At 38.5% G+C, this 27579-nt stretch overlaps 3 protein-coding genes across 6 annotated transcripts in view; 1 reads left to right on the forward strand and 2 right to left on the reverse strand.

The window, feature by feature from the left end:
• Positions 1-2086: 2086 nt before the first annotated feature.
• On the reverse strand, positions 2087-3538 carry LOC148907039 (uncharacterized). Its single transcript, XM_089036179.1, has 2 exons — positions 3490-3538; positions 2087-3392 (listed from the first exon to the last, which is right to left on the reverse strand). The coding sequence occupies exon 2, from the start codon at positions 3383-3385 to the stop codon at positions 2204-2206; it is 1182 nt and encodes a 393-aa protein (XP_088892305.1). The 5' UTR covers positions 3386-3392; positions 3490-3538; the 3' UTR covers positions 2087-2203.
• A 3549-nt stretch (positions 3539-7087) lies between these two features.
• LOC116307695 (integrin alpha-9) overlaps positions 7088-27579 on the reverse strand; it is a 37537-nt gene continuing 17045 nt past the window's right edge. For 3 of the 4 annotated variants that reach the window (XM_031718012.2, XM_031718004.2, XM_031717996.2), the window contains 15 exons: positions 27224-27396; positions 26189-26320; positions 25628-25704; positions 25374-25521; positions 24133-24219; positions 23630-23700; positions 23145-23228; positions 22729-22831; positions 22518-22628; positions 22031-22090; positions 21306-21368; positions 20283-20396; positions 19479-19574; positions 11567-11692; positions 7088-7874 (listed from right to left, as the gene is read on the reverse strand). In XM_031718012.2, coding sequence (XP_031573872.1) covers positions 7782-7874; positions 11567-11692; positions 19479-19574; positions 20283-20396; positions 21306-21368; positions 22031-22090; positions 22518-22628; positions 22729-22831; positions 23145-23228; positions 23630-23700; positions 24133-24219; positions 25374-25521; positions 25628-25704; positions 26189-26320; positions 27224-27396 — 1538 coding nt within the window. In that variant the 3' untranslated portion in view covers positions 7088-7781. Of the gene's footprint in view, positions 7875-9640; positions 9718-11566; positions 11693-19478; positions 19575-20282; positions 20397-21305; positions 21369-22030; positions 22091-22517; positions 22629-22728; positions 22832-23144; positions 23229-23629; positions 23701-24132; positions 24220-25373; positions 25522-25627; positions 25705-26188; positions 26321-27223; positions 27397-27579 lie in introns of all 4 variants that reach the window. The other variant, XM_031718018.2, reaches the window with a different exon arrangement.
• LOC116307746 (uncharacterized) lies at positions 14159-19001 on the forward strand. The gene is made up of 5 exons (XM_031718050.1): positions 14159-14216; positions 16837-16901; positions 17659-17832; positions 18215-18403; positions 18886-19001. Exons 2-4 carry the CDS (start codon positions 16850-16852, stop codon positions 18400-18402), a joined length of 414 nt encoding a protein of 137 aa, XP_031573910.1. The 5' UTR covers positions 14159-14216; positions 16837-16849; the 3' UTR covers position 18403; positions 18886-19001.

A 27579-nucleotide genomic window follows, 5' to 3' on the forward strand; every position in this document is an offset into this window, starting at 1 on the left:
GACAAAATGGTAATCAGCCTATTTTTCAATCAAACCCACCCCTCATAATGCAATACAATTAATATCAACCTTCCTTCACTTTACGTTTTATCATATTAATTGATTTATCTGCACAGCAATGGCAAGCTCCTATTTTTCTCAACAGGATTCTTACCCAGCTCTGCATCACTAAATGATGATTTTTGAAAATAAGAACCTGTTTTTCATTTTCTAGGCTAAATAGGTTCTTGTTTAAAGGGGGTATAAATGACAAATTTGAGGCTAACAGGCTCTTAATTTTCAGGTTCTTACTCGCGGGTTTTTACTGTAGATGAAGAATGGTATGGCAAAAGAATAGCGTTAAGGGAAATTATACGCACGCATTCACTAAAAATGCAAAATGAATTCACATTCAGTACAAACATGTTTGTCATCTATTGTTTTAAACTGCACGAACTCCAAAAAAAGTATTAAAGCAAAAATGTCTAAAGCAAATCCACGGTAAGCCTGATTGAATACTGGTCTCGTCTGATTCTATTTAATTTGAGGAACGAATGGGGAAAAATAAATTTACGAAATCATTTTCATCCCTCTCGCCATTCTTATACCACATGTCTTCGACTATAGATATAGGTAGTTAAATGCGTCAAATTATTCGAAAAACATCCATCGGATAGGAATGCATTCGGATCAAGGAGATCCAGCGAGCCGTTAAAAAAAACTTGTGAAATTTAACAAATTGAAATGATTGTTTTTCGGTCTACACTCTTATGACCAAAACTGAAGTGGAACCACAAGCGCAGCGTATGATGGAGTTTGATAGTTAGTCCTTTATAGATATAAATAGCTAAAACTTTTGATGTTAAAAGACATATAGAAAGAATGGTGAAGGCTGATAGATTTGGCGGGAACTTTCGAGCCCGAATGCGCATGCACGCTGCCACTTCCACAACTTTGTCGTGGTATACATACAAATAAACAAATTTGCTATTCCTGAGACAGTTTTGTACAAACTTTTTTCCTGAGACATCGATTAATTCGCAGACATAATAACGTAATCAAAAATAAGTACAATATCATGCTCGGAAAACAGTTTTGCTATTCATCTTGCACAATAGAGAAGATCGAACTTATCAAGTCATGACATGATGCAATGCTATGTATCTATTGAACCTTGTAAACACTTCAAACTCTACACATGATTAATCAAGAAGACCGTTCTGTCTGACAGCTTTTTAGCGGGTAATATTCCTAGATCTTGGATCCTAAATTTTGGAGGGCCATAATGTAAACTACTGGGCTACCAGTAATGTATGCCACCCTCGTAAAATAAAGTGATATCATATTATCATTATTATTATCTAGGCTTTTTCTACTTTAAAAAATATTTATGCATGCATTGGTGTTATTTATCGCATGCATTTTTATTGGTGTTGTTTTGTCAAGTCATTTTTAACTTGAGCCCATATCTCGAAAGAATGGACGACCACATCCCAAGTTATCAACGTAGTGCCGGAAAATGCTTTATCTACTCACATTACCGATCAAGTTAAGAATAAATAAACATAATTATATTGTTTATATTGTACTTCACGTTTTTATGGGAATCGATGGTCTGTTATGAATAGACCGGTCTGATTCTTTTTATCGCGGAGCGATTGGGGAAGAGTCAATGTTTAAGAAATCGTTTTCACCCTCCGCGATAAAGGTAGTTTTACACCTTTTACACCTTATTTGAAGCAGCCATCGGAAAAAAATTGAAAAATAGAATGCATTGGATCATGGAGATCCATCGAGCCGTTCATTACAAAAACTTGTGAAATTAAACAATTCAAAGTGGATTGTTCTGTCTATACTCACTGATCCAAACTCTAATGAAACGTAGCGCGTAGCGTTTGATGGGGAATGTTATTTTAAAAAGTTTTAAAAACAAAAAGCAAAGAAATAAATAAATATACATATATATGAGCATCATTAATTTTATCATCTGCCTGTTTTGTGCAGAATATCATCCCCCTTTGACATTTTCCCTTCACAACGAGATCGTACAAACTTGCATAATTAAATTTTACACTATGCATATCAAACATTGCACAATTTTGGACTATATATTTAATGGTTTTATTGTTGTTTGTTGAACACAATTTAGTGATTATAACTGAAGTAAGTATTAAGGAGACAAATGGTAGCAATCACAAGTTAAAAATTATTAAGTAGACAAGTGTTAGCAATCACAGGTTGGGCAACACCGATTCGAAGCTCTCTTTTCTTCACAGCCAAAGATTTTGCGACACACTCCATTGGCATCCTCCTTGTAGCACTTCCTGCAAGGTGCGTTGATGATGGCTCTCTTTTCTTCACATCCAAAGATTTTGCGGCACACTCCATTGGCATCCTCCTTGTAGCACTTCCTGCAAGGTGCGTTGATGATGGCTCTCTTTTCTTCACATCCAAAGATTTTGCGGCACACTCCATTGGCATCCTCCTTGTAGCACTTCCTGCAAGGTGCGTTGATGATGGCTCTCTTTTCTTCACAGCCAAAGATTTTGCGACACACTCCATTGGCATCCTCCTTGTAGCACTTCCTGCAAGGTGCGTTGATGATGGCTCTCTTTTCTTCACAGCCAAAGATTTTGCGGCACACTCCATTGGCATCCTCCTTGTAGCACTTCCTGCAAGGTGCGTTGATGATGGCTCTCTTTTCTTCACAGCCAAAGATTTTGCGGCACACTCCGTTCGCATCCTCCTTGTAGCACTTCCTGCAAGGTGCATTGATGATGGCTCTCTTTTCTTCACAGCCAAAGATTTTGCGGCACACTCCATTGGCATCCTCCTTGTAGCACTTCCTGCAAGGTGCGTTGATTATGGCTCTCTTTTCTTCACATCCAAAGATTTTGCGGCACACTCCGTTGGCATCCTCCTTGTAGCACTTCCTGCAAGGTGCGTTGATGATGGCTCTCTTTTCTTCACAGCCAAAGATTTTGCGGCACACTCCATTGGCATCCTCCTTGTAGCACTTCCTGCAAGGTGCGTTGATGATGGCTCTCTTTTCTTCACAACCAAAGATTTTACGGCACACTCCGTTCGCATCCTCCTTGTAGCACTTCCTGCAAGGTGCGTTGATGATGGCTCTCTTTTCTTCACAACCAAAGATTTTACGGCACACTCCGTTCGCATCCTCCTTGTAGCACTTCCTGCAAGGTGCGTTGATGATGGCTCTCTTTTCTTCACAACCAAAGATTTTACGGCACACTCCGTTCGCATCCTCCTTGTAGCACTTCCTGCAAGGTGCGTTGATGATGGCTCTACTTCCTAAGCTATTAACGTACTCCATATTCAACTGACTATCAGCATAAAACGCGGGAAACAGAGTTGTAAAAAGGACAAAGAAGAGAAAGGATTCCATTTTGATCCTGTGAAATTCAAGGAAAGTAATTAATGGCATTCATGTTATTTATTTCTATATTGCGACGAAAAAAATTTTAAGATGTAAATACTTTTTTTCCTTACCTAAACGAGACGTGGCTTCTGCTTCAGTGCTCTTGATCTTGTGTGCTTCAGACAGTACTGAAAGACTCACACCTTACTGCAATGTTATATATACCTACTCATGAAGCACTTGACTGACTCTGATTGACACACTCCCTTTCACCCCTTGATTTGATCCGGGACGCAAAAGGGTAATAATCATAACACGCCATCTCTGATGCTGGCAAAAAACGTAGTGTTTAAGACTCGAGTTGCTGTTTTTTCAAATAACTAGAAAAGCGATGCTGAGCTGGTAGGGTTTAACGGGGCTTTTTCCACATGCAATACGGCATGTGGTAAAAATAAACACTCTGAAGTGCGATATTTGTGTAAATGCGATTAGCCATGTTGATAAATAATCATAAATCATTGCTAATTTTTGCCGCCAATGCGGGTTTATAATTGGCGGCTAGTTAGAGGAAAACATATCCCGTATTGTCCGTAGTCGTTTTCTTCCAAAGCCGTGAATATAAACCCGTATATTTGGTGACTCATGTTCGCAATATGTTTTGTATAACGATTCTCCTTTCGCGCGGCTCTCTCCTGATCAAACTTCTAGGAGAATATAATCGCGATACTCGTAATTAGTAAAATCATTAAAATGAGAAGTAGAGATGCATATTTATAAGGTTTGACTACTTCAAGAAATTTCTAACTCGATAAACAGAGCAAGCTTTCTTCAGCTGCTCAAATTAAGAGCTTCTTAGAATCCATTACCGCCCCTTGTCAACCTTTAGGAGGCGCGCCTTGCTAATCGAGTTCACATTAATGAGATAGCGAACAACTCCTAGTGACTTTGGTGCAAGTGTAGGCAAAATTAAAACGCGCGGGAAAAGGTTGGTTGAATTCAAGTTAAGCAATCTTTTAAGTATTTGAGTATCCATTGTTTGAAACTGAACTAAATGCGGGTTCAATATAAAGCATTAATTGCACATGTTCAAAGGGACCCTATTATACATAAAATGATTAAAGAAGCAAAACGTTCGCCAAACGTTATTGAAATAGCTGCATGTATTTCCCGAGGGATGAAGGAAATATATGCTTATTGCCGTAGTTCAAAAAGTATTAATCTGCTTTATTGCATACCTAATGATGTTTTCACAACATCTCTAGTGCCGAGATAAAGTGGTGTGGAAATGTTGAGGCACTCAGGCATCTCGTTTTAGTGAGCATGCGCAGATTATAAATTAATGCACTTGTGAGGCACTTGCACTTTTAATGTTTTGGCTCGGAAAAGCCGGAGTGGAAAGATATGTCCACCTCACTGGTCGAAATTTCGATCAATCTCATCCTTTTTGAACCATGCGGCTGATCGGGGTTGAACGCCAGCATATTAAGGTGGGCTTCTGCGGCAACGCTGCTCATTGCCAACGTTGAGTTTGTAAAGAGGGAAAAATTCCTTCTTACGAATTAAAAGTTTATATTTAGATATAGACCTGCTACTAGTTCTTTGTATCTAGAGAGTAACCTAACAAATCTGAGTGCACGATTTTTCTTGTATAAAATAATCATTACTATGGGAATTTCTGTTCGCGCTCTTAAAGCTCTCATATATGTTACAGCATTTTATTTGGTTTGTGTTAACTTTAAACCGTTATAGTGCCAGCGTTATTTTCGCATTTTTTCTCAATTGACACAGTTTTCTTTGTTATCCACAAGGCTTTATTTCTATCATAACCCTCATTATAAATGCGAGGTCAATCTATAGTTATTAACCCGGTTAATAACTATATATAGACCGTTCGCATTTATAATGAGCAACATTTGATAGAAAACCTTCTCAATTAATAAATAAATTACTTTATTACCTCAAACGTCGACAATAAGCCTATACATCCCGAGGGCCGCATGGCTTATTGCCTCCGTTCGCGGTAATTAACTCTTACTTATTATAGTTTGCAATAGACTTCTGTCAATCATTTATGTTGACGCCATTTATACACGTTTGGATCAGTGAGTTGGCTTTTCTATCAAACTTTCTCAGTCAGTATCACGAAGGAAAGTTCCGAAAGCGATTGCAAAGAGTTTGAGTACATCCAGTAGAATGAGGTGTTTGATTGACGGCAGTCTATTGCAAACTACACGACGCGATTTGTGACTGGGGTAGCCGCGTAGTAATGCAAACACGGCGGTAATGAGGACAAAAAAGAAAAAGAAAAAAAGAAAATCACTGGCGTGAAGGAGGTTTGAAGATGTGTTCTTAATTAGCAGAGAATTTGGGCAACTTATGCTTTGAATTTCTCCAAGAATTATTAATAGTTTGAGAAGCATTCCAAGTATAGTACTTGAAAGAGTGTTTCATTCGATTTCCAAACACCTCGAAGTTGTATCAAATTGAGCTGATCCTCGCAGTATATGAATCAACTTATGCAGCTGAAAATTGAAAGAGTCGGGAAAAAATTAGGTTATTTAACCCTAATATACGCCCTCTTTTACACGATTTTTGCCACGTTTCAAACCCTTCCCTTTCTTCCTGAGTAATGATGGCATACAGATGGACTGTTTTATAAATAGCTTGGAAAATATATTAACTAAAGCTACAAACTTTATGTGAAAGTTTCTTATGTTAAAAGATATTAAATGTTGGATTATTTCTTTAATTTATGAATATCACTGGCGCCAAATTCCCCGCCAAGAGCAACTGAAGCGAGGTAGAACTAAGACGTTCCCTCACGTACTAGCGCTAATCGCTGAATAACCATGGTTTTAACCACAGTAAAACTAAATATTAGTATTTTGCAATTGCGCGACTCACACTAATTTCACGTTGCAAGTGCATATTCATAGGATAATTTATTGAATTGGCGATTGTTTGAGCGGTGCAAAATACTGGGCGTGCAGAAACAGAGTTGATATGCCTTCATGATTCATGACATGTCCACAACTTAACAGGGCTCTCTTGAAACTGGCTCTGCTAATGAGACATCCCTGTATAAATATCGTTGAAATAAATAAATAAACTGTCACCGAAAGAGCCCAAGAGATTGGACGCGGAAGGCGAGGCAGACGAACGATGGAGTTTTAGTCACATCACTAAAACTAACCTCGACTATGGATTTGAAGTAATATTTCAAAGCCGACAATGAGGACTGGACGGGATATGAAGTCCAAGCAATTAGTTCCAGTCCGAGGCGAAGCCGAGGATGTCGAGGATTGGAACTAATTTCGTGGACTTGAAATCTTGTCCAGTCCGATATTGGAGGCTTTGAAATGACTTCTCATGCTCATTATTATTCGACTTGGAGTAACTGGAGTTACTACAGACTGAATTCAGTCCTTTCACATGATTTTACCAGGTTTCAAGTAACATCATGTGACCCAAAATTAGCCCATTGATTGGCTGGTTTCCTCATGAATTATTAATGAGTATGAGGAGGTGAATTTCTTTGCAAGTCAATCGTATCGAGGGTTTTTCAGTGCTATTCTCACGACTGATCCCAGGCCTTACGCCACTTGGTTATTTCAGGGTTCGATAAAAGGGTGGTTCGGTCAGTTTTGCAAGCAGTTGTCAGTAAACAGATTGCATTAATTTCAGTTTTGAGCCGTGAAAATGCTTAACGATAGTAAATTCTAGAAATGATTGAAATGAAGAAAGTCTTTGGGAATTTTTATTAATGAAATATTCATTTACAATTCAAAATTTCTTACATTCAAAACTATAAAAACGTTCATAAAAAATGTTAGTACAATAGCGAGGTTCACAGTACGTATCCTAAAGCTATTTCTAACGAATGGTCTAACTGTACTCCTTATGAGAATGGGAACTGATCTGGTGGATCTTTCTTAAGAACCACAACAGCGCAATGGAGGGGATGGCGAAGAAAAGGGAAAGAAAGACATTGCAGTGGTAAAATACTTGAATTGCGCATGCGCCGGATAACCGTGCGACCTTTACAGGTTCAAACCCAAGCTCATTATGTAAATCAATAGTGACGTATCTCATATATGTGTACTAGTAAGACCGATGAAAATAGAGGACCTTATTGGTTGTGTTAATTACGAGTTCTTACATCGAAATAAGAGTTTCCGAATTGCCTGATTTCTCTTAACTTCACTTCATTTCTTGAACGGAATGTTTATCAGTTGAATCGCAAGTTTTCAATGAAAACTTCCAGCGCAAGATAATAATTATATTCAAAAAGACTTTAATCTGCTGATTGAAACCCATCGATGGAGTAAAGAAAAAAAAAGTGATATTGAATAAATTTCTTTGGTAGAAGACGATTAGTCAAACACAATGATACTATAATACATTGCAAATTATACACGTTACTTTATGCTGTTGAGGCATGATTATCACTTCCCGCGTGATCTACAACTGGTTCAGAGATGTCTTTGGCATATCTATTGCGCTTGAAAAAGTTCAACTGAAAAAAAAAAGAAAAAAAAACATGTATTGAAATTGAAGCCATGGTTGGGCTCAGGCAAAACGTCGAAATTCACATGAACCGAACCTAATTAAAATAATGGATACAAAGACGGTCTTCTTTGATGTCATTAGGTTCGGCTCATGTAAAATTCGACGTTTGACCTTAGTCTAATTGATATAGCCAGTCGTTCTAAATTAATAGCGTGCGCAGAATCGTGCAATTACGTGCGTCACGACGAATTAGGGTTTTGGTGGACGTCAATCAAAGCGTTTCCATGACATTGTAGGCGGCAAACACAAAGTTATCAAAGCACATGAATGTCATGAAAACGCCTTGATTGACGTCCACCAAAGAATAACTCGTAATTAATAGAACACTCTTTAGCTTCGTGTGCAAATTGCCCATTCCAGATCACATGACATTCCCTTTAGAATTGTTCTTTTATGACGAACATGTTAAAATATTTACACATGAAAGAATCAACTCCCAAGAGTGCCATCACGTGGTCTGTAACGTGCATAAACAAACAACGAAGCTAAAAGGTCTAAAATAAGTGCAAGTCAGAAAGCTTTATCGAAATGGTGCTCTGTAAGAAATAACGATTTGCCCAAGAAAAACCCAAGAACAACCCAAACACTAAACAAGAAGTAAATAAAAAAAGATACAGGAATCAAACGAGAGCAAGAAAGATAAAGTAAATGAAAGCAGATATTATTAGTCATTCCAAGTTTTTTTGGGGAAAACTGGTTCGAGTTGGCATCGCAGTGCATTGTTGGACTGTTTTAGAGGACGAAATAGCCGCCATCTTGGAAATATGTCCCCTGAAACAGTCCCAAAATGCACTGAAATGCATTGTTTCCTCGATCCTGGAATGGCTAATAGACAGGAACAACCCTTGAAAAAATCTTCTCGGCCTCCCTAATTTTTGTGTCTCTCGTTTCCATTTTTTTGATAACCAGCCACATTCATTTACTTATAGTTCCAGTCGGTCTTTCTCAGTTTTTTCGTGTCGCATCGTACATAACAAACAATTTATTACACTGCTATAGTTGTGTATACAGCCAGTAATTTTACTCGTGAAGCTGTATCTTTTTGGCCTCATTGGGGCTCGAAAAAATACGGCCGCTTTCACTCGTAAAATTATCCGGCTGTGATACACAACTAGCAGTGTAATAACCTCTATTTAAAATCTAGTTTAACTATGTTTTATTAGTAATCATTTTGAATTTCGAATGCAACTGGACTCCTGTGACTCAAGTGATAGTCTGAATTTATTTGATGAGTTGCCTCACAGCCGTTCATTTTGTGACATCGAAAACAGTTTTACAAAATGTGTAATCACGCCCAAAAAGATTTCCGAAAGCAATTTGGTGTATTTGTTTGATCGATAAGTTGATAGGTCAGTGATAACTGGGTAATTAAATAGTTTGGCATTAGTATATGTGTAGGTAGGTAGGTAGGTAGGCAGGGAAGTAGGTAGGTAGGTTAGGTAGGTAGGTAGGCAGGTAGGTAGGGAGGTAGGTAGGGAGGTAGGGAGGTGTGTAGGTAGGTGTGTAAGGAGCTAGTAGGGAGGTAGATAGCTAGGTAGCTAGGTGTGTAGGGAGGTAGGTAGGGAGGGAGGGAGGGAGGTAGGGAGGTAGACCAACCCACCATCAGTATATACATATTTTTTTAAACCAACTCGAAAAAAAAATTCCTGCGATGCCAATGAAACGCGAATGACCTCTAGAGCCGTTTACCAGAGATGAATAAATTTTCCACACCTTTATTAAGAGACCAATGAATCATCTGTCTGCGGGTTGGAAATATCCTTTACTCTCTTTCGCTTAAAAAATCCAAGCTGAACGAAGAGCAGGACAGGAAATGAGTTAAAAAATCATAACAGAATATAGTAATGCAACTATCATACAATCGCTAGTGAAGATGACTGCGATGAGAAGTATACACACCTAGTGAATGCGCCAACGACAACGGAGATGAGGTAAGGTATGTGCCAACAAATGGATATATTAGTGGTATTACGTACTGACTCGAGTAAGATATGACTACGCAACGATGACAGGATTTACGGTATGTGCTAACGAATGGATATAATAGTCATTTAGTATTACGTGATTGACTCGAGAAAGATACGACTATGCAACGAAGACTGGATTTACGGTGTGGACGAACGATTACACAAAATACGGCGTTCACTTCAATATCGAAACTGATAATTTCAAAATGATTTTTCTGCAATACCTAGGGCCGTTCAACTCAGAGGACAAAACAATTAATTTCACGAGTGAAAATAACACCATTGCGATGGCTATTCAAAAATATACGGAAAGAATTGCCTGAAAAAGCCAAAACATACTTCATTGATAATTATATAATAAACAGAATATTACATGTCCGCTTGGAGATAGGAATTTTATCTTCTCGTGTTGAAAATCTCTCACTCGTTCGCTCTTTTCAACACTCGAACATAAAATTCGTATCTCCACGCGCCCATATAATTTCCTCTATTTCTCTTGAAAGTAAGATTCTATTGTTTTGACCTATGAATTGGGCTGCATTGGGAATCCTGCATGCAAGGGGTCCATCCCACTAAAGCTAAGATAAAAGGGAAGAAACCATCCCAGCTCTGGGTTTATTTGAAACTTTTAAAGAAAAAAGTACCTGAAAATACCTAAGTATTACCGACTGACGGTATATCGAACTAAACTACATTGGTTTTCATGAACCCGTGAAACACATTTTAGCTTATGTAGCACTACTTCACTCTAATTCTTTTGTTTTCTATTGTGTTTATCTGACTCTCAAACTTTAATTAGTACACTTTCATGGGCGGATCCAGGATTTTTTTCAAAGGGGGGGGGTTGTAGCATTGATTGAGGTGGTTGAAAGATATAGCAGACCAAAGGGTTAGGGAGTCGATTATTTGCTGCTGGCGAGCATGGTTGTTTCAGGTCCCACACACGAAGTATAGAAAAAAAAGCGAGCGAAATGTGTTCGACACCCCTGTTTTAATAAAACTCGCGATGCTGTTGGTGTTGTCATGAAAAAAAAATTAAATAAATAATAATAATAATAATAATAATAATAATAATAATAATAATAAATCACGATGACTCTCATAGGGGGGGTTGCAACACCCAAAACCCACCCCTAGATCAGCCACTAACTTTGTTTCACGGGTTTATGAAAACCGCTCTAAATGTCTAAAACAAACACCTATGTTAAAAAAATCCCTAATAGACACTTTTAGAGGTAAGTACATGGGTTAAGAAATCGTACTAGTTACTAAATTAGAATGAAGGTACATCCGTCAAACTAAATCATGTCAATGATAATTAGCTCATTTATCAGTATTCATATCCGATTATAATCCTAGGAATAATAGCTTCGTTACTCCAGCTTAAGTCTTAAATTAGCTGTTAGATTTGCTCTTTTTATTGATGGTAAAAAGAGCAATAGTTTATTCCTTGAAGTTTCTGCATTATGCTCTATGAAGTCATGAAAAAAAAAAAAAAAAAAAGAAAGAAAGAAAGAAAGAAAGAAAAAACAAAAACAAAATAACAAAAAGGAGAGAAGGAAAGTCCTAAGGACACAAGGCCTGTTAAATTAGAGAATGTACCAATGTTCACTTCTGTGGTGATAATTAATGGTAATTAATGGTAAGAAAGAAGCAATTAATGTCTCCCTACCTTGTACATGATTCCTACAGCTATGGCCAGCAAGAGAACACCTCCCAAGGCAGCCAGGAAATACACCCACCATGGGGTTTTTTGCTTTGCTTGACCAGTGGATACTGGACTTGCATTGATTATGATCTGAAGAGAATTAGAAATGCCGTATATAAATAACGATGATGGTGTTGAAGACTCTAAGGGAACATGTTCGCGCATGCGTGCGTTTCAGCCGCACGTTTTCCACTCCAAAAGAAAAAAGGATACTTTTGTCAGAATGCAAGATACACTCAATTGAAGAATCGTTGTCGGGTTCAGAAACATAGAACATAAAAGCTGAGACCGAAATGGCACATGGGAAATGACATAATTATATTATAATTTATTCATTTGCGCCATTCATGCAGTCGGTTTAGAATGCCAAACGCGTATTAAAAACAGTGGATGATGCCAAGGGTCGCCGGTCACAGCATGCATCTGATTAACGTACTTCCCATGTGCCATTTCGGTCTCAGCTTCTATGTTCTATGTTTCTGAACCCGACAACGATTCTTCAATTGAGTGTATACTGTTAATAAAGATCATACAACGCACAACGATAAAGATGCACTTGCAGCGACGCAGGCCACTATCTTGGCAACTGAGAAAAGTATACACACATACACAAAACAAACAAAAAAGCGAAACAAAAAAACAGAACGACTCTCTATTTGTATACTCGACGTTTGTGTCGCGAGACAAATCTCCCCTCGAAGTTTCACACTATCACTTCCCTCACGAAACTCAGTTTCTAGTAAACGGCATGGAAATGTAAGCATTATTTACTATTCCTTTTTATTTTATTTAAGACAAACATATTAAACATATTTTCTATAAACATTAATCCCAAAACCAAAAAATAACGAAAGCCGTAAAAATGTCGAAATGAGGACTTTTGTTTCGTACGTGCAACCAAAACATTTTTGTTAAGTTTTCCGTTTAAGATATATTCTTATATATTTAATTCTCAAGAGAACTCTAGTCGTAATAAATTTTATCATTAAATACTGTAGAACCAAATGTTTAGTCCAGTTCTTATGGTTATCTTAGTTCCATCCTCATGATCACCATTCTTCAAACAAAAGACTAAAAATATCTAAGATTTGAAGAACATTCAAGCTAATTTTCAATGCCCAATCACAGGCAGTGCAACATGGTGAACTTAACAAAAGACCTTTTTACCGATACGGTGGCCACCTTGAATTATAATGAGTAGCCCCGCCACTCTATGCTTTATAAATTTTCTACGAGTTTGCCCCCTAAGCATTCCTTAATTCAAGATGGCTGCCGTATCAGTAAAAAGTTTATTTCTCGTTAAAATCTGAACTTTGCAGAAGCCCACCTAATTGAGGCATTGTTTGGTCAACCCCTCGTATTCAAGTGCTTCAGAAAAAAATTCTTATGAGAATAAACATGTCTACCGCGTGAGTAAGGCCCATATTTCCACCTGGCTTTTTCCATTAGGGAAGAGCAAAATCATTAAAAATGACGTAATAATAAACTACGCATGCTCACTAAAACGCTCACCATTTTCTCTTAGAATTGGCCGTGCTGTGAAAACCTCATTAAATATACAATAAGGCCCCGAATGTCGGCCATTATATAGCTAATTATAGCAATAAAACTAACGACTCCCTCGATTCACCTCTTCCTTACTGCGGTTTCCGACATTTTGCGAAATCGGCAGTCCGTCGCTGCCGTCAATCAAAAATAATCAGTCGGTACCTTTTATGTTCTTGACTGGTGGCAGTGATAAACCAATTTCACAATAAGTTGGTTGAAATGTCTGAGTTCGCAGAATATGGAAAACGGCAGTAATTACAAACTAGTCATTATCTTTTCTCAAGAAGCGTGAGAAACTAGAGAATGACTCGCTAACGGCTTGTGTTAATTATCATACTTGTTTCGCGCTTTTGTCACTTCTTGTGTGCCGTACTACTGCATTTCTAACGGAATACAAGGGGTACAAGGCCACTAGACCAGTAAGACTTTTTGATTGCACTAGAGTAAAGCACCTATTTTTTAAGTTTGGTTAGGTTTATATAAGGGTTTGGAAGACTGACCAACCAATTGTCATTACTGTATAAAGCAGTGTATTGTTTGTTCCTAAAGTGTCCTAAAATTAAATCCTAAAAACGGCTTAAAATAAAATTATTCATAAAGGCAACCATATGAAATAAGAACTCAGAGAAAAATCTGTGCTTCAAATGATGATGATCATGATGTTGATTCAAAATCATAAAACTTGTGGCAAAATATTAAAGAAAACCCCACTTTCTTCGTTCTAGTCCAGTTACAGGCAGCTTCAAGAGAGCATAAATAATTATACTCTCTTGTAAGCTTATAATTACAGTTTATTTCAATAGAGTTCGTCGGTAGGTATAATAGCGTTTGTACTAAACACAGTATCATAGCTTGATTAGGATGCCAGCCCATTCTAAATGTTGCTATAAGAGATATTTATCAAAACATCCTATCAAGACAAATTCCTTCCAACTTTTGCTAAGAGATACTAATCCCCCAATCAAGATAAATTCACTCTATTGTAAACTAAGTTCCCCTTATAAGATATCTACTTGCAGTTGGCTTTTCAGTGCTTGCTGGGTTAGTGGATCATCAAATTTGCAAGGTAAGTCCTTCGACGAGGAATAAGAAACTATTGGACTACTTTTAAGTAGTCAATATAAAATAATATATTAAATATGAATATCTATTTAAAAATATATTTCTAGAAGTCCTACATCTCTAAAGCTTTGGAAGTTTTCATTATCGTTAACATTTTTCGGATCCTTTTGCATTACCTTTCCGCTCAATTTAAAGCTTTTTTTCGTCCCGTACCGTGTAAAAGCAGCCTCAGGAAATAACGACAAAAAACTCACGTCTACAATTTTGCAAATAATTTTAGAGAAAATGAAACCAATTACATTATCGAAGATAAAAATTTAGACTTTTTGAGCACAAACCGCGTGTTTGGTGTGCGTGTGTGCTGTGTGTTAGGCGGTGTTTTACATAGTACCGGGCGAATCTTTAACCGGTCAAACATTTGACCTGGACATACCGTTTACCGTCTCTTTGAATGTATAACAAATACGTTATGTCTACACGGACCAGATCCAAATTTGAACGGCTAGATAAGTTTTTTTTTGTTCGAGTATCTCAGTCCCGTGTGAACGGGACGCCTTAAAGTGCAAATGAACCCTTCGACAATACTTTCAGTACTGATTCTACATGAAGTAAATAGTTGAATGGTAAAATATTTCTTGATTTGAGTGATGCGTTTCTAAGTTATGAAGGTTTATACTTCCAATATGCTAATGAGTGTGACGTCTATTAAGGCTTAATCAAATATACAAAATCGAACTGGTTCATAGAAACAGTATTTAAAAAGCATCATTATTTTACTCATGGTTTACATGAAAGCTATTTACAATTTTTATTTTCAAAATGGCCAGCATTTAGTATTACTAGTTACAACAAAAACACCCAAATACCTTACCTGACGTCATCATCATTAACATATTGGAAGTATAAACCTTCATAACTTAGAGACGCATCACTCAAATCAAGAAATATTTTACCAATCAACTATTTACTTTATGCAGAACCAGTACTGAATATATTGTCAAAGGGTTCATTTGCACTTTAAGGTTAATGGAGACCTTCAGGGGTATGTTTCTTTTAAACTTTCTCTACGCAACACGTTAAACAAAACCCCATAAAACTATTTATTACATAATTACCTATGAAATATCTATTTTTCTCTATTTCGAAGAATTGGTATCTTCACACGTGAAAATAACATGTTATTTTCACGTGTGAAGATAACACCATTGCGATGGCTATTCAAAAATATACGGAAAGAATTGCCTGAAAAAGTCAAAACATACTTCATTGATAATTATATAATAAACAGAATATTACATGCCCGCTTGGAGATAGGAATTCGATCTTCTCGTGTTGAAAATCTCTCACTCGTTCGCTCTTTTCAACACTCGAAGATAAAATTCGTATCTCCGCGCGCCCATGTAATATCCTCTATATATCGTTTTAAAGGTCATATGATAAAGATTTCGAATGTAATATTATTTGAAAGTGGTTTTCTAATTTGAAACAATGCCGAGCCTTAAACACAGATCGGGCACGTTACGCAGAGCCGTGAATTAATGGTAGTAGCGTTAGTGCGTGTAGCCAAAAGAACCTCACTATGTGAATATGCGAAAGATAATCTACAAAATGGTGTGAGCGAGTTTTGATATTTTGAGTATTTCGTCTTTTTGCGGTAAAACATTAACAGGCATTGAAATTTTTCGACGTTCCAACTTTAAAATTCAATAACTTTTTAAAGAAGCAAAATAACTAAAATCGCTCACACCCTTTTGTAGATTATCTTTAGCTTATTCATAGTTAAATTCTTTTGGCTATACGCGATTTGTGTTTAAGGTTCTGGCATTGTTTCAAATTAGAAAATTGATCACTTAGAAATAATATTATTTTTGAAATCTTTATCATATGACATTTAAAACGATATATAGCTTTATGGGGTTTTGTTGAACGCGTTGCGTAGAGAGAGTCTTAAACCAAACATACCCCCTGAAGGTCTTTCGTAACCTTAACGTACAACTTTCTGACCGGTTAAGAATTCGTCCGGTACCGTGTAAACGCAGCATTAGGCGCTTGCGAAAACCATTTTGGATCTACTTTATTAATTTGGTATCACAGATTTTGAGGATTAAAACGAACAATAGTAAAATTAGGCCTATTTTTTATGAATCTGAATACACTAATGAAGTAATTACGCTGCAATATCTACTGTTGCTAGAATTAGTCTGCACTCGACACAGAATGATCGACCTCTTTGCCTCAATATAATATTTACCATTTCATACCATGGCGTTATTTTTCTAAGAATAAGCTTCTTTGTTTGATACTATAATCTATTTACTGATCCATATTTATATTCTTCTTATGAACAACTGTTAAACAAAGAAATGATACTCCAGGGAATGACACCTGGTATGAAATGGGGAAACATTACGTCCAAAATTACGTACAGTTAAAAAGGAGCGTCGTAAAAAGATTATATTTTGATATGCCATTGGGGTGATCAGTAAAAGACATATTGAACAATAGAAGGCTTTGAAACTGATCTAAAAATGTTCTTAAAACGTTCAAAAATTAAATTTCGGTTACCCCTGTAATGTTCATCGTAACCTTCATCAATTTTGATTTGTCTTTCTGGTTTGTTTTAGGAACACAGTCAAAATGAATGCAGCTATTGGAGTGAGCCTTTTGCTGTTGGTGGTAGTCACTAATGGTATGTTACAACCCATCAGGGGAAAAATAGACTGAATTGCACGACATTCACAATAAGCCGATCCGAGGAATAATTCGACAGCGAATGCATAACGATTACAGATCGGATGCATCTTGGTGTAACTGGAAAGAAACCCGGTCAGGTTGTAATGGCTGCTTTTTAATCACTCCCAAGAGAATGAAATAACAAAACACTGGCCATGTTGCATGATTTGACAAGAGACTAATATATATAATGATGAATACTTCGTTAAATTCATTCAACATGGCGGCTGTGAAAACCGTCAATATCGCTAAACTCAATCAAAAACCAAATTAGCCTCATATCTGTGCGTCTTTTCTTTACACGAAAAATTGTTCATTTGCACACTCACTCTATCAATTCAAAAAAAAACCCATCAAGTTTAATGGAATCCTGTAAAAACCTCTAAGTTGATCTATCATGGAACAATTTGGAACTTAGCGCGTCAGGTTTTGAGGAGGGAGGAATTAAAAGCGGAGAACCCGGAAAAAAAACCCTCAAATCAATGTAGAGACCTTAAAAAGAACGGTACTTTTATGTGATGTTGAGTTCGGGAATCAAACCCGAGACCCAAGAGGTGAGAGGCGAGTGCATTAACGCTACCATGCCCTTGATTTCGTATCACTCTCGACCCGATAGAACGGTCAGTTGTGGATGCTGCACTTCAAACTCTCTCGGTGGGTTGGTTGACATTGATATAAGTAACGTATTCTTTATTTCTTATCGTTAAACGCAGGTAAAGTTTTACAATTCCGTCGTGGCGAAAGGAACCCACAATGCAATATTGTTCCAATATTTCGCGAAAAGTGCGGAGAAGACGGCATAAGCAAAGAAGGTTGTACAGCATTGGATTGCTGCTACGGATTTGCTTCCCTTCCTAGAATACCCAGATGTTTTAACAAGAAAGCAGGTACACAGACTTGGGAGTACCTGACTTAATAGAAACGGGAAAATGTGCATGTAGAAAGGGGGAAGAATTGTGGGAGGAGAAACCAAAAAGTTTTAGAAACCTTAAACAACCTTTGGGCTGATCTATGTCAGGGCACAGCATACTTACGGATCGCGGAATTCTGAAACAACCTCTGGGCTGATGTATGTTAGGGCATAGCTACCTCAACGATCAAAATAAATTTAGCGTGTTATTTAGGTTGTGTGGAGAGAAGTAAATCAGCCAGAGGTTGTTTCAGAGTTGACTCTGATCAACCCAGAGATTGTATCAGGGTATTACTACAGTTTGAAGACTGATTTTCTCAAGAACCATTTCACTTGTATTTTCCTATTTGTATTGCTAGGAGTACCAGTCGGTCCTCCTGGTGGCTCTACTGGGCCTAAGCCGCCAAAGATGCAATGTAATGTCATCCCTCCTCTTCGAGCAAGATGTGCAGATGACAACATATCTAAAGAGGATTGCCTGAAAAAGGATTGTTGTTACGGATTCGATACTCTGCCTAGAATCCCCAGGTGCTATCAGCAAGGATAAGGTACGTAGGTCAAGGTATAGACCTCTTGCATGCGACGTCAAAGCAGCTTGATCTTGCGGACAAAACAAAAGAATTTCAATTTCCTGAGATTTGGAACATATTGTTTTTTCCCCCAGATTGAGTTGCATTCCAAAGTTCTGCAAGGGGTCTATAAAACCTGCTCTAAAAACGACTACGTTGAATCAATATTTCGCATCCACTACGCTTATAATTCTATTTCATTGCCAAGTTTAAAAAAAAATAAAAACTAGAGGTTAACTCTTAGGCATATTAGTCAAGACTACTACTGCATCAGTTTTAGGAGTTTCAAATAGTCTAAAATTAGCCGGTAGATTAGTACGAGGTTTACATAGCACTAATATGCTTTACGAACGAAACTTTTTGCAATTTTAAATGAGGTTTGAATTGTTAGCACTACATTGACTTCTCGACACGCTAAGTCGACAAGTAAATTAATAACTGTTGATATATTTCTTCCACAGATAAATGACGAGTCGGGAAACACCAAAACACAAGGATGGGTTACATACTTACAGATGTAAAACTGATCTTAACATCCTAAAATGGGTAAATTAAAATGCTAAGGACGATGAACAAATCAGTGGAAGTAATTTTCTTAACATTTACGAAAAAGATCCACACACCCTGGCCTGATCTAAGTCAGGGCACGGCTAACTCACAGATCGAAACCTGATACAACCTCTGCGCTGTTTTAAGTCAGGGCATGGCTAACTCACAGATCGAACCCTGATACAACCTCTGGCCTGATCTAAGTCAGGGCACGGCTGACTTACAGATTGAACCCTGATACAACCTCTGGCCTGATCTAAGTCAGGGCACGGCTGACTCACAGATTGAACCCTGAAACAACCTCTGGCCTGATCCAAGACATAGCTTGGTAAGATGTCAGCGTTCTTTCACTACGCCATTTCTAACTATTTTTAAATACACTTTCATATACTTGTGAACCGATGCTATGACAGAGAATGCATTACCGACTGTTTTCAAGACCAAACATCCTTGAACTTGATATCAAAATACAAATAATCCCAAAGCATAGAATGTCTCGACTCACCTTGACATAGTCGTTCTCCGTATTTGGTTGAGTGTAGCGCTTGTCCGGTATCGATACGGTAGCAACGGTTTCTATTTTAACTGAACCAGGGTTTTTCTAAAGAAGCAAACGATAAAAAACAAATTGACATCTTTACATTCGGCGTAATATTTTTTTCAATTTCAGACCACGTGTTATTCTCTTGGGAATAAGATTCTTTGTTTGCGTTGTATATACTATATCCATGTGTCTTCTCATGCGCAACGTTAAACAAAGAAATGATACTCTAGGAAATGACACATGGTCTGAAATGGGAAAACATTACGCCCAAAACGTGTTTAGGTACGGGCTGCATTGAGTTTAGTATAAAATAAGTAGGAGACAACTCGCGCTCTGAATGGCTTAGCAACGTGTAGCGCATTTTTATCTGGTCCCACCACGATCGATACGCACGCGGCAAATACGAGCCGAGTAGCGCAAAGACACTGGTAATAATTGTGCTTTATTTTTAAGGCTTTACTTTTGTTCAATTCACGCGCGGCAATTTATAGTGATTGAGAAAAGTCGGACCAGTTCTTGACTAGGCAGCGTGGTTTTGCTTTATTTGCCCCAACAACATCTGTCCTAGAATGGAAGTTCGATTATATTATTATTCAAAATCATATCGTTATGACCTTTCGCTGATTGTATTATCGCCCATAATGCTTTTGAGGCTTGGTATGCAACATGTAACATGCAAGGAAACCTTCAACAACCTTTTTGAATATTTGCTGTATATTTTCTAAGAGCAAAGCCTATGGAATCTCTACTGCAGTAACTGCTTACCCTGATCAGAGTACTTTGCCAAAGTCGTGATCTTATCGTGACTTCTGCTTTCTCCCCAGGAAGTAATAAACCTAATTGGCATTTGAATCGTTTACAAGTAGTGCGTCGGCAATCCTACGAAAACACAAAACAAAAAGCCTTGAATAAAGCATATCTTGTGTGCAGAAAGCAATCTTCTTGCTTGGATGGACATGTTTGTCCAATCCCAAAGGTAGCCAGCCAAAGAAAGCAGGGGTGTAACCAGGGATCTTGCAGGGGAGGTGCACAGGCAATGATTTGCAGAACCCAAAAAAATGAAATAAATAAAATAAAAAAGGATAGCCAAAAAAGGTAGCTGAACCAAAATAAAAAAGCAGAGCGAAAGAAAAAAAAAAACAAAAAAAAACAAAAAAACAAAAACAAAAACAAAAAGGAAAATGGGTGAGCTATTCTTAAAAATGCTACAATATGCAGATGGAAAGTGGTCTTGATTTAATCAAAAAACATTTACATGCAATTTAAAAGCAAAAGTAGATAGATGAGCGGACCTTAAGCTTTTATGGGGTGGGGGTGGGGGTGGGGGTGGGGGGGGGGGGGGGGGTGCACGGGGATGCTCCCGCTGGTTACGGCCCTGGAAAGAAACAAAAAACTTCAAAGAAAGCCGGAGAGAACCCAGTCCCCAAAGCCTGCGCTACTGCCAGCCAGCGGAAGCCAAAGCGCGAAAGGCTCTGGAGCAATCCAAAACCAGAAACAATATTTTTTTGTTTCCGGTTTTACGGGGGGATCATTCTTGCCGGGATTCAGTTGGGATCCCTCTGTAGTACAGAAATAGCCGTTTATTGATACACTTCAAGTTTTGCTCTTAAAATCTATCCTTAGAAGTCAGTCTTTTAAGTCTTATAGTTTAGTTTTTGTTTTGAAACGTTTTTTCCTGTGAAAAAGCCTAGACATAGCTCTAGGAACGAGAATGCGCCAGCAAAGAAGGCAAAAAAAAAAAACCAACAATTCTTTCTACTCATACAAAGCCAGCTCAGGATGACTCACCAGATAAGTAACATCACGTCTTTTTCGTCTTGATTCTTTTGATTCACTCGTGATATTTCCAACCTGCGATGAAAATACTCAGTGATTATTGAAGAAAATGGCAAGAAAGAGGATAATCGTTATAGTTTGATTTACACTTGAATCAGCACTTATATAGTGAATATATTAATTAGGCCCGTGTGGGTGAACAGAGGATAATAATATTGTAACTAACTACTAGTTGATTACTTTTATTAGCAGAAATTTTGAATACAAAACAAAACACAAAAAAATGTATGAAGTGCTGTTTATTCTTGAGTAGATGACGTCACAGACTCCTTTTGAAATTCCCAAAAATATAAAACTTCCCATCGGAATATCAAGAAAAACATTACTAGTAACCAGTGATTATCAACCCCTTAAGGATTCCAGTAAAATTTTCAGCTAAATTATCGAACGATCCTTCATAATAGTCCCCTTTTGGAGACGTCATAATAGTCCCTTTCACAGTTCCCTGCGCCATCTTGAAAGGTAGCCGTGCCTTTGCATCGAAGCGAGACGAACGGTGAGCTTGCAATGATAGAAACCTTTTTAAACACCTTGAACAATTGTTCTCACATGTCTCTATCATTGCAAGCTCACCGTTCGTCTCGCTTCGATGCAAAGGCACGGTACCTTTCAAGATGGCGCAGGGATCTGTGAAGGGGACTTTCCTATTTTAGAAACGTGATAACATCCTTACATACCGGTATATTTTCGGGATTCAATACTCCTTTTGTGATGCAGCTCCCACTTGCCCCAGTCAGCTGTTGGAAAAAAGCGAAATATTTCAAAATTCTGTCGTTTTGATAATAGTAACATAGAATGATCTTATCTACACTAACATCAAAACTAAAACTCAGATCAGTTTGGAGCTCTTTAGCTTGGGCGTAAACGTTCCTCTAAGCTAGACCATGTCAGCTAGACCAAGATTCATTCTTTTGACTTGTGGTCTGAAATCGACCCCGTGCTGCACGTCGGAATGTAGCTCAATTTGGAGGACATAACAATAGGTTTCCAATTCTCCAGAGATTTAAATATTTTTGCTTTGTCCTCCAAATTGAGCTGCATTGAAGTCACATACGAGGGGTATATAGGAAAATAACGTGCAAGCTAAAGAGGTCTATACCACCACCATTGTTGTAGCATTACCTATACTATGACAACACGAACAAAAACAAATTTGTGACGTACCTCCACTTGCAGCATGTATAATAAATAGCCCTTGGCGTCGCCCAGAGATTGACTTGGAACATTTATGGTGATTTCCGAACCGTCTACTTTACTTGGCCCATTGTTTTGTACCTAATTAACACAGAATGCATGTTCATCAGTATCTGTACCGGAGCGCAAAATTGTTGTTTTTATTTTAGGTTGGTGATTCTTTTTAGCTACTTGTACGTACGATGATAGTTTGTGCAATCTTTGGCCCGATGTCCCTCTGGGTCTTGATCTCGGATCTTTCCTTAGCCTTGCCTTCGTATATCACTTCATCAGGAACCGATGAACTAAAATCAAGGTTGAAATAAAACTAAGGAATACTACTTGAAGATGAATTAAGAATAAGTCGTAAATGAAAATACAAGAATGCTTTTTAACACCACTATTTGTCGATAATATAGGAGTTATGCGAAAAAGACGACAGCAACAACAAAGACAACATCAACAAAAACGACAACAACATAAGATAAGGCAGGCAGGCAGGCAGGCAGGCAGGCAGGCAGGCAGGCAGGCAGGCAGGCAGGCAGGCAGGCAGGCAGGCAGGCAGGCAGGCAGGCAGGCAGGCAGGCATTGCACGTGCAATATCATTATAAAACATACCCCACGACTTCCAAGTCAGCCTCGAACTTGACCCCCACTTTAAGTTTGACTTCATTGTCTTTTTTATTCAAATCTTCATTGGCACTATAAATAATGGATGGATGAATACATAAGGCAATAGAGTAGAATCAAGATGACTGGTTTAAACATGTGTCATGGGCAATCGATATGCATAAAATAGACCAAGAGGACTTAACTAGATAGCCAACGTGTTGCATTCTGGACTACTTTGGGTATAAACAGCTCAAGTTCACTATGTCCATCTCGGTACAGTTTACACCAAAGCTATACACTAGAAAACGACCACCCGTTCTTGGAAAAGTCGTATTTAGGGTCAATTGCAAGGGATTTGATCAGCTTCCCCCCCTGACAACCATGTGCTGTCAGCCAGAAAGAATTCTATTGAAAAATTGCGATCAGCTGATGAACATTCTACAGGAGGCAGGAAATGAAATCAAATGAAACCCAGCAAAATAACGAATTACCTTTTTGCCGTTATGGTGATGTAGAAATCATTTACTAGTTCTGTCGTCCCAAATTTAATGCCAAACGTTTTCTATAAATAAAAAAAGATAAAAACGAAAATAAATACTCCAGTATCGAGTTCTCTGTTGCTTAGGGTCGCTAGCCTCTATTTTGTGCAGAATATTCATGCGTTCCAGTGAAGGTCCGTGGAATTTCAAAGTGCTTGTATTGTTGAAGTTGTGCATTTTTTAATTTACCGTTGGTATTTGTGAATATTGTGACATTAAGATGAGGCTAGCCCTGAGAAAATGAGTCTGTCATCAAGCGGTAATTTGGAACTTGAAAATGGTATTTGGAGAGTGTGCAACCATTTGACTCAAAATCCCTTGAGATATGAATAACAATGAAACAGCGGCCATCTTGGTTGATCTAACAAGAGAAGTTAATGAAGAATGCTTTGCTATCGTCAACCAAGATGGCGGCAATGACGTAACATGCACCTGCTCTATTGGTTGGTACCTACATTGGAGTTCCCCTTGAGTGGATTACCAACAGTACAAGTGGCTGTTTCGGTCCCGTTCCTGGTAGCAGAAGTAGTACACCGGACAAGCTGTTTGGAATACAGAAAAAAATTAATCAACCAAAAGAGGCTTTGCACCACCACGTGACGGCAGCTATGTTAGATGGCAGGAATAATACAATCGTCTTACGTGAGAAATAATTCACTTCCCGGGCCCAGGGGGTGTACTCGGGTGGGTAACATGACGGGGGGGTCCGACGAAGCTTCATATTGCAACCCCGAAAAAAATACTCAAACCTGAAACTTTACACCCAAAAAAGTACATGGCATCAGTATGTTTCTTTACGGAACCCACTCACACCTTGCTGAAAAAATAATAATAAACAATTTTCTGATACAAAAATCGAACTCGGAGATCTGACGACCCAAAAAAATACGGGTTTCATTTCGAGACCTAAAAAAATACGTGGCTGGTCTCTTGACCCAAAAAAATACCGGGAACGAAAATTGTCAACCCAAAAAAATACGTCGGACCTCCCCGTCATGTTACCCACCCGAGTACACCCCCTGGGTTCCCAGGCGCTGGCACGTGATGATGCAAAGCCTCTATTGAGCACTCATCCACCTTTTTACTAATCAACCCAACCTCATCCAACCCAGCTTACATCGATATACAACAACGGAATCCAGCAAAATACTTCAAAAAAATGGACTATATGAACATGGACTAATTTAACGATGCAGTCCCCTGCTCGTTTTGTTACCAGCAAATATCTCTGGGTCTGGGAATGGCTCTCTTTCAAGTTACTACAAACACTACAAACTACCTTCATATATAATCTATCTTTTCGCATTGCTTCTATTTCTGCCAATCTTAATCAATAGTCCCCTTCACAGTTCCCTGCGCCATCTTGAAAGGTAGCCGTGCCTTTGCATTGAAGTGAGAAGAACAGTGAGCTTGCAATGATAGAGACCTTTTTTTTAACACCTTGGACAATTATTCACATGTCTCTATCATTGCAAGCTCACCGTTCGTCTCGCTTCGATGCAAAGGCACGGCTACCTTTCAAGATGGCGCAGGGAACTGTGAAAGGGACTATTGATCCAAATAATGGGGCGTTTTTCTATTTATATCGTCGCACTTGGTCCTCAACTCTTTTCGAATGAAGAGAAAAAATTCTCCCTTCTTTAGAGCCCGTTGTCATTCCACCCCCACCCCTCTCCCCAAATGTGCATTGACTTACATCAGATGCTCTTGGGCCAATGTAGTCAAAGGTTGTCGGGTAAGAAATAAGAACTTGACTGAGATATGCTGCATCGCCAGCTTTGTTTTTCACCTCAACAACCAGCGTCACCTCTTGCACAGTACCTATGTGTATTTCTTTTAGATTCCTATAAAGAATTCAAACACAAACCTAACATTTTCTGCGAATAAAGCTAGAAAATAAAGTGGAGTGGAGTGGAGTGGAGTGGAGTGGAGTGGAGTGGAGTTAATTACCCTGGTATCACTAGGTTGCCCGTTACACTCAAGTCTGGTTTACAGATATCACTCCCACATTGTTTTTGGAACGTTGCCTAAAAAGAAGGAAAAGAAATACGTAACTAAAAAAACAAATGAATCAGTAAAAGTAAATAAAGACAGACAGACAGACAGACAGCAATGTGTAGGTAATTTAATGGTAGCTTGGGTGGCGTATGCTGCTAACGCGTCGTCTTTCGTCACTGTGGTTTTAAAGGTTCGGGTCTTTGGTTCGAGCCGTGCGCCATGTGTGAATTGAGTTTGTTTGATGTGTTCTTTACTCCTATGCTACGAGGGTTTTCTCCAAGTTCTCCAGTTTCCTCCCTCCATAAAAATCAACATGTTAGTTGAGCGCTGTGTGCATAGAGTATTTAATGTGGTGGTATAGTGCGACTGAATAGGGGGAAAATTGGAAACCAGTCCTTAACGCTGTATGTGACACCCACTTAAAACAAAGATTATTCATTTATGTACAGTAAGCCAGACAAACAAACAAAGACGAACAAACGAAAATTAAATGTAAGGATGGATTCAACTTACAACTGCTCGAGTAAGTTTGGATTTGTAGGAATTGAGGACAGGGCACAGAACTTTACCACAAGGAGTGTCAGCGAGATCGAATGACAGGTCAAACGTCAACACACTCAAGAGGTCTACGATGCGATCTTTTTCCTGAAACGGTATGAAGGAACAATGAAATCACATCTTTAGTAGCACAGAGTTGAATAAAGATTGTGTCCATAACTCTCCTTAGAGAAGTGAAGACGATGGGTTGTCTGGTTGATGTGAAACTGATAAAAAAACCTTTGCAATTGCGGTGTGATTGCACAGCTGATCCTCCTTTGTGGATACAAAGTGCAAGGGCAATCCTGCAGAATTAGGACCGAGATCTACAACATATTGCCTAACAACTTCCATTGTATAAGCAAGTCTACGAAGCTCCTAAAACACAGCCAGGATATAACGCGCGCTATTATTGGTTAATGCGCGTGGTGCGGATGATCCAATCAAGGGAGCACGTTAAGATTTTGATTGTGTTGGTTTATCTTCGATTTTATCGCACGTATTCTAAGATATAGCAGGAGTTCCTTGTAGTTCTTGTTTACGTGCGCGCTATACTTCATGGCAGGCGTTCCTTGCTTAAGTCGGGCTAGCGAATTTACTCCGAAAATCGACGAATATTTTGCGAGGAGCGTAAGCCATTCGGATCTGCCGAAACCAAAACACTACGAGGAACGCCTGTCACAAGATGGATTGCGCGCTAGATAGATCAACCAAGAACAATGACTTTCCTTACACAAACAAAATTTTAATGTGCTCCCTTGATCCAATGGACTTCTTCGACGATCGGTGGCCATCTTGGATTACAATTCTCGATGGTAAACGCTAACGTGATTGAGTAGTTGAGTAGCGCGCGTATTCAATGACAAGTGGTAATAAACGGGAAAAAATATTACACCCAAGGTAAACATGTCGACTATGGTCAAAGAAAAAGCTGTCATTCATGACTTCGATTGAAAACGTTGTCGTCGTCAGTCGCGCCCGGTGTTAAGCCTTCAAGAATTCTCTACCTACCCTCAGATGTACAGTATATGGTGATAAACAGACTCGCTCTTGGCTTTTAAAAGGCATGAGTCGTTGTCGGCTTGCAACGAAGCTTTTCTGGTCGTTTTTGTAGAAGTACATTCGCTTTAATGCATCGGATCCCTTATCTCTGTCAAGCTCGACCTTGTAGGAAATATTAAGATCTGAAAGACAGATGTCATAGCCATGCTTACTCTTCACGTCACAACCGAATGATGGATGAATTTAGAACTTTACTCGTCCTACTTGTCGTCGGGTCAGGTATTTTCTAAGCACGTTCTGGGAATATTGAATTCGTGCATCCCAGCGATCCAATTCCCAATAGCATCGAGACGAAGTAGATGTTA

This window comes from Actinia tenebrosa, unplaced genomic scaffold (genome assembly GCF_029948245.1).
Source record: "Actinia tenebrosa isolate PJP-AT-01 unplaced genomic scaffold, QUT_ActTen_1.0 PGA_scaffold4__44_contigs__length_22323623, whole genome shotgun sequence".
Lineage (NCBI taxonomy): Eukaryota > Metazoa > Cnidaria > Anthozoa > Actiniaria > Actiniidae > Actinia > Actinia tenebrosa.

Excerpts from the sequence above, each read along its gene's own strand:
- LOC148907039 (XM_089036179.1), bottom strand. The coding sequence starts at position 3,385 with ATGGAATCCTTTCTCTTCTTTGTCCTTTTTACAACTCTGTTTCCCGCG.
- LOC116307746 (XM_031718050.1), top strand. The coding sequence starts at position 16,850 with ATGAATGCAGCTATTGGAGTGAGCCTTTTGCTGTTGGTGGTAGTCACT. Across the intron at positions 16,902-17,658 it reads GTTGGTGGTAGTCACTAATG|GTAAAGTTTTACAATTCCGT; the intron begins GTATGTTACAAC and ends CGTTAAACGCAG. Across the intron at positions 17,833-18,214 it reads ATGTTTTAACAAGAAAGCAG|GAGTACCAGTCGGTCCTCCT; the intron begins GTACACAGACTT and ends TTGTATTGCTAG.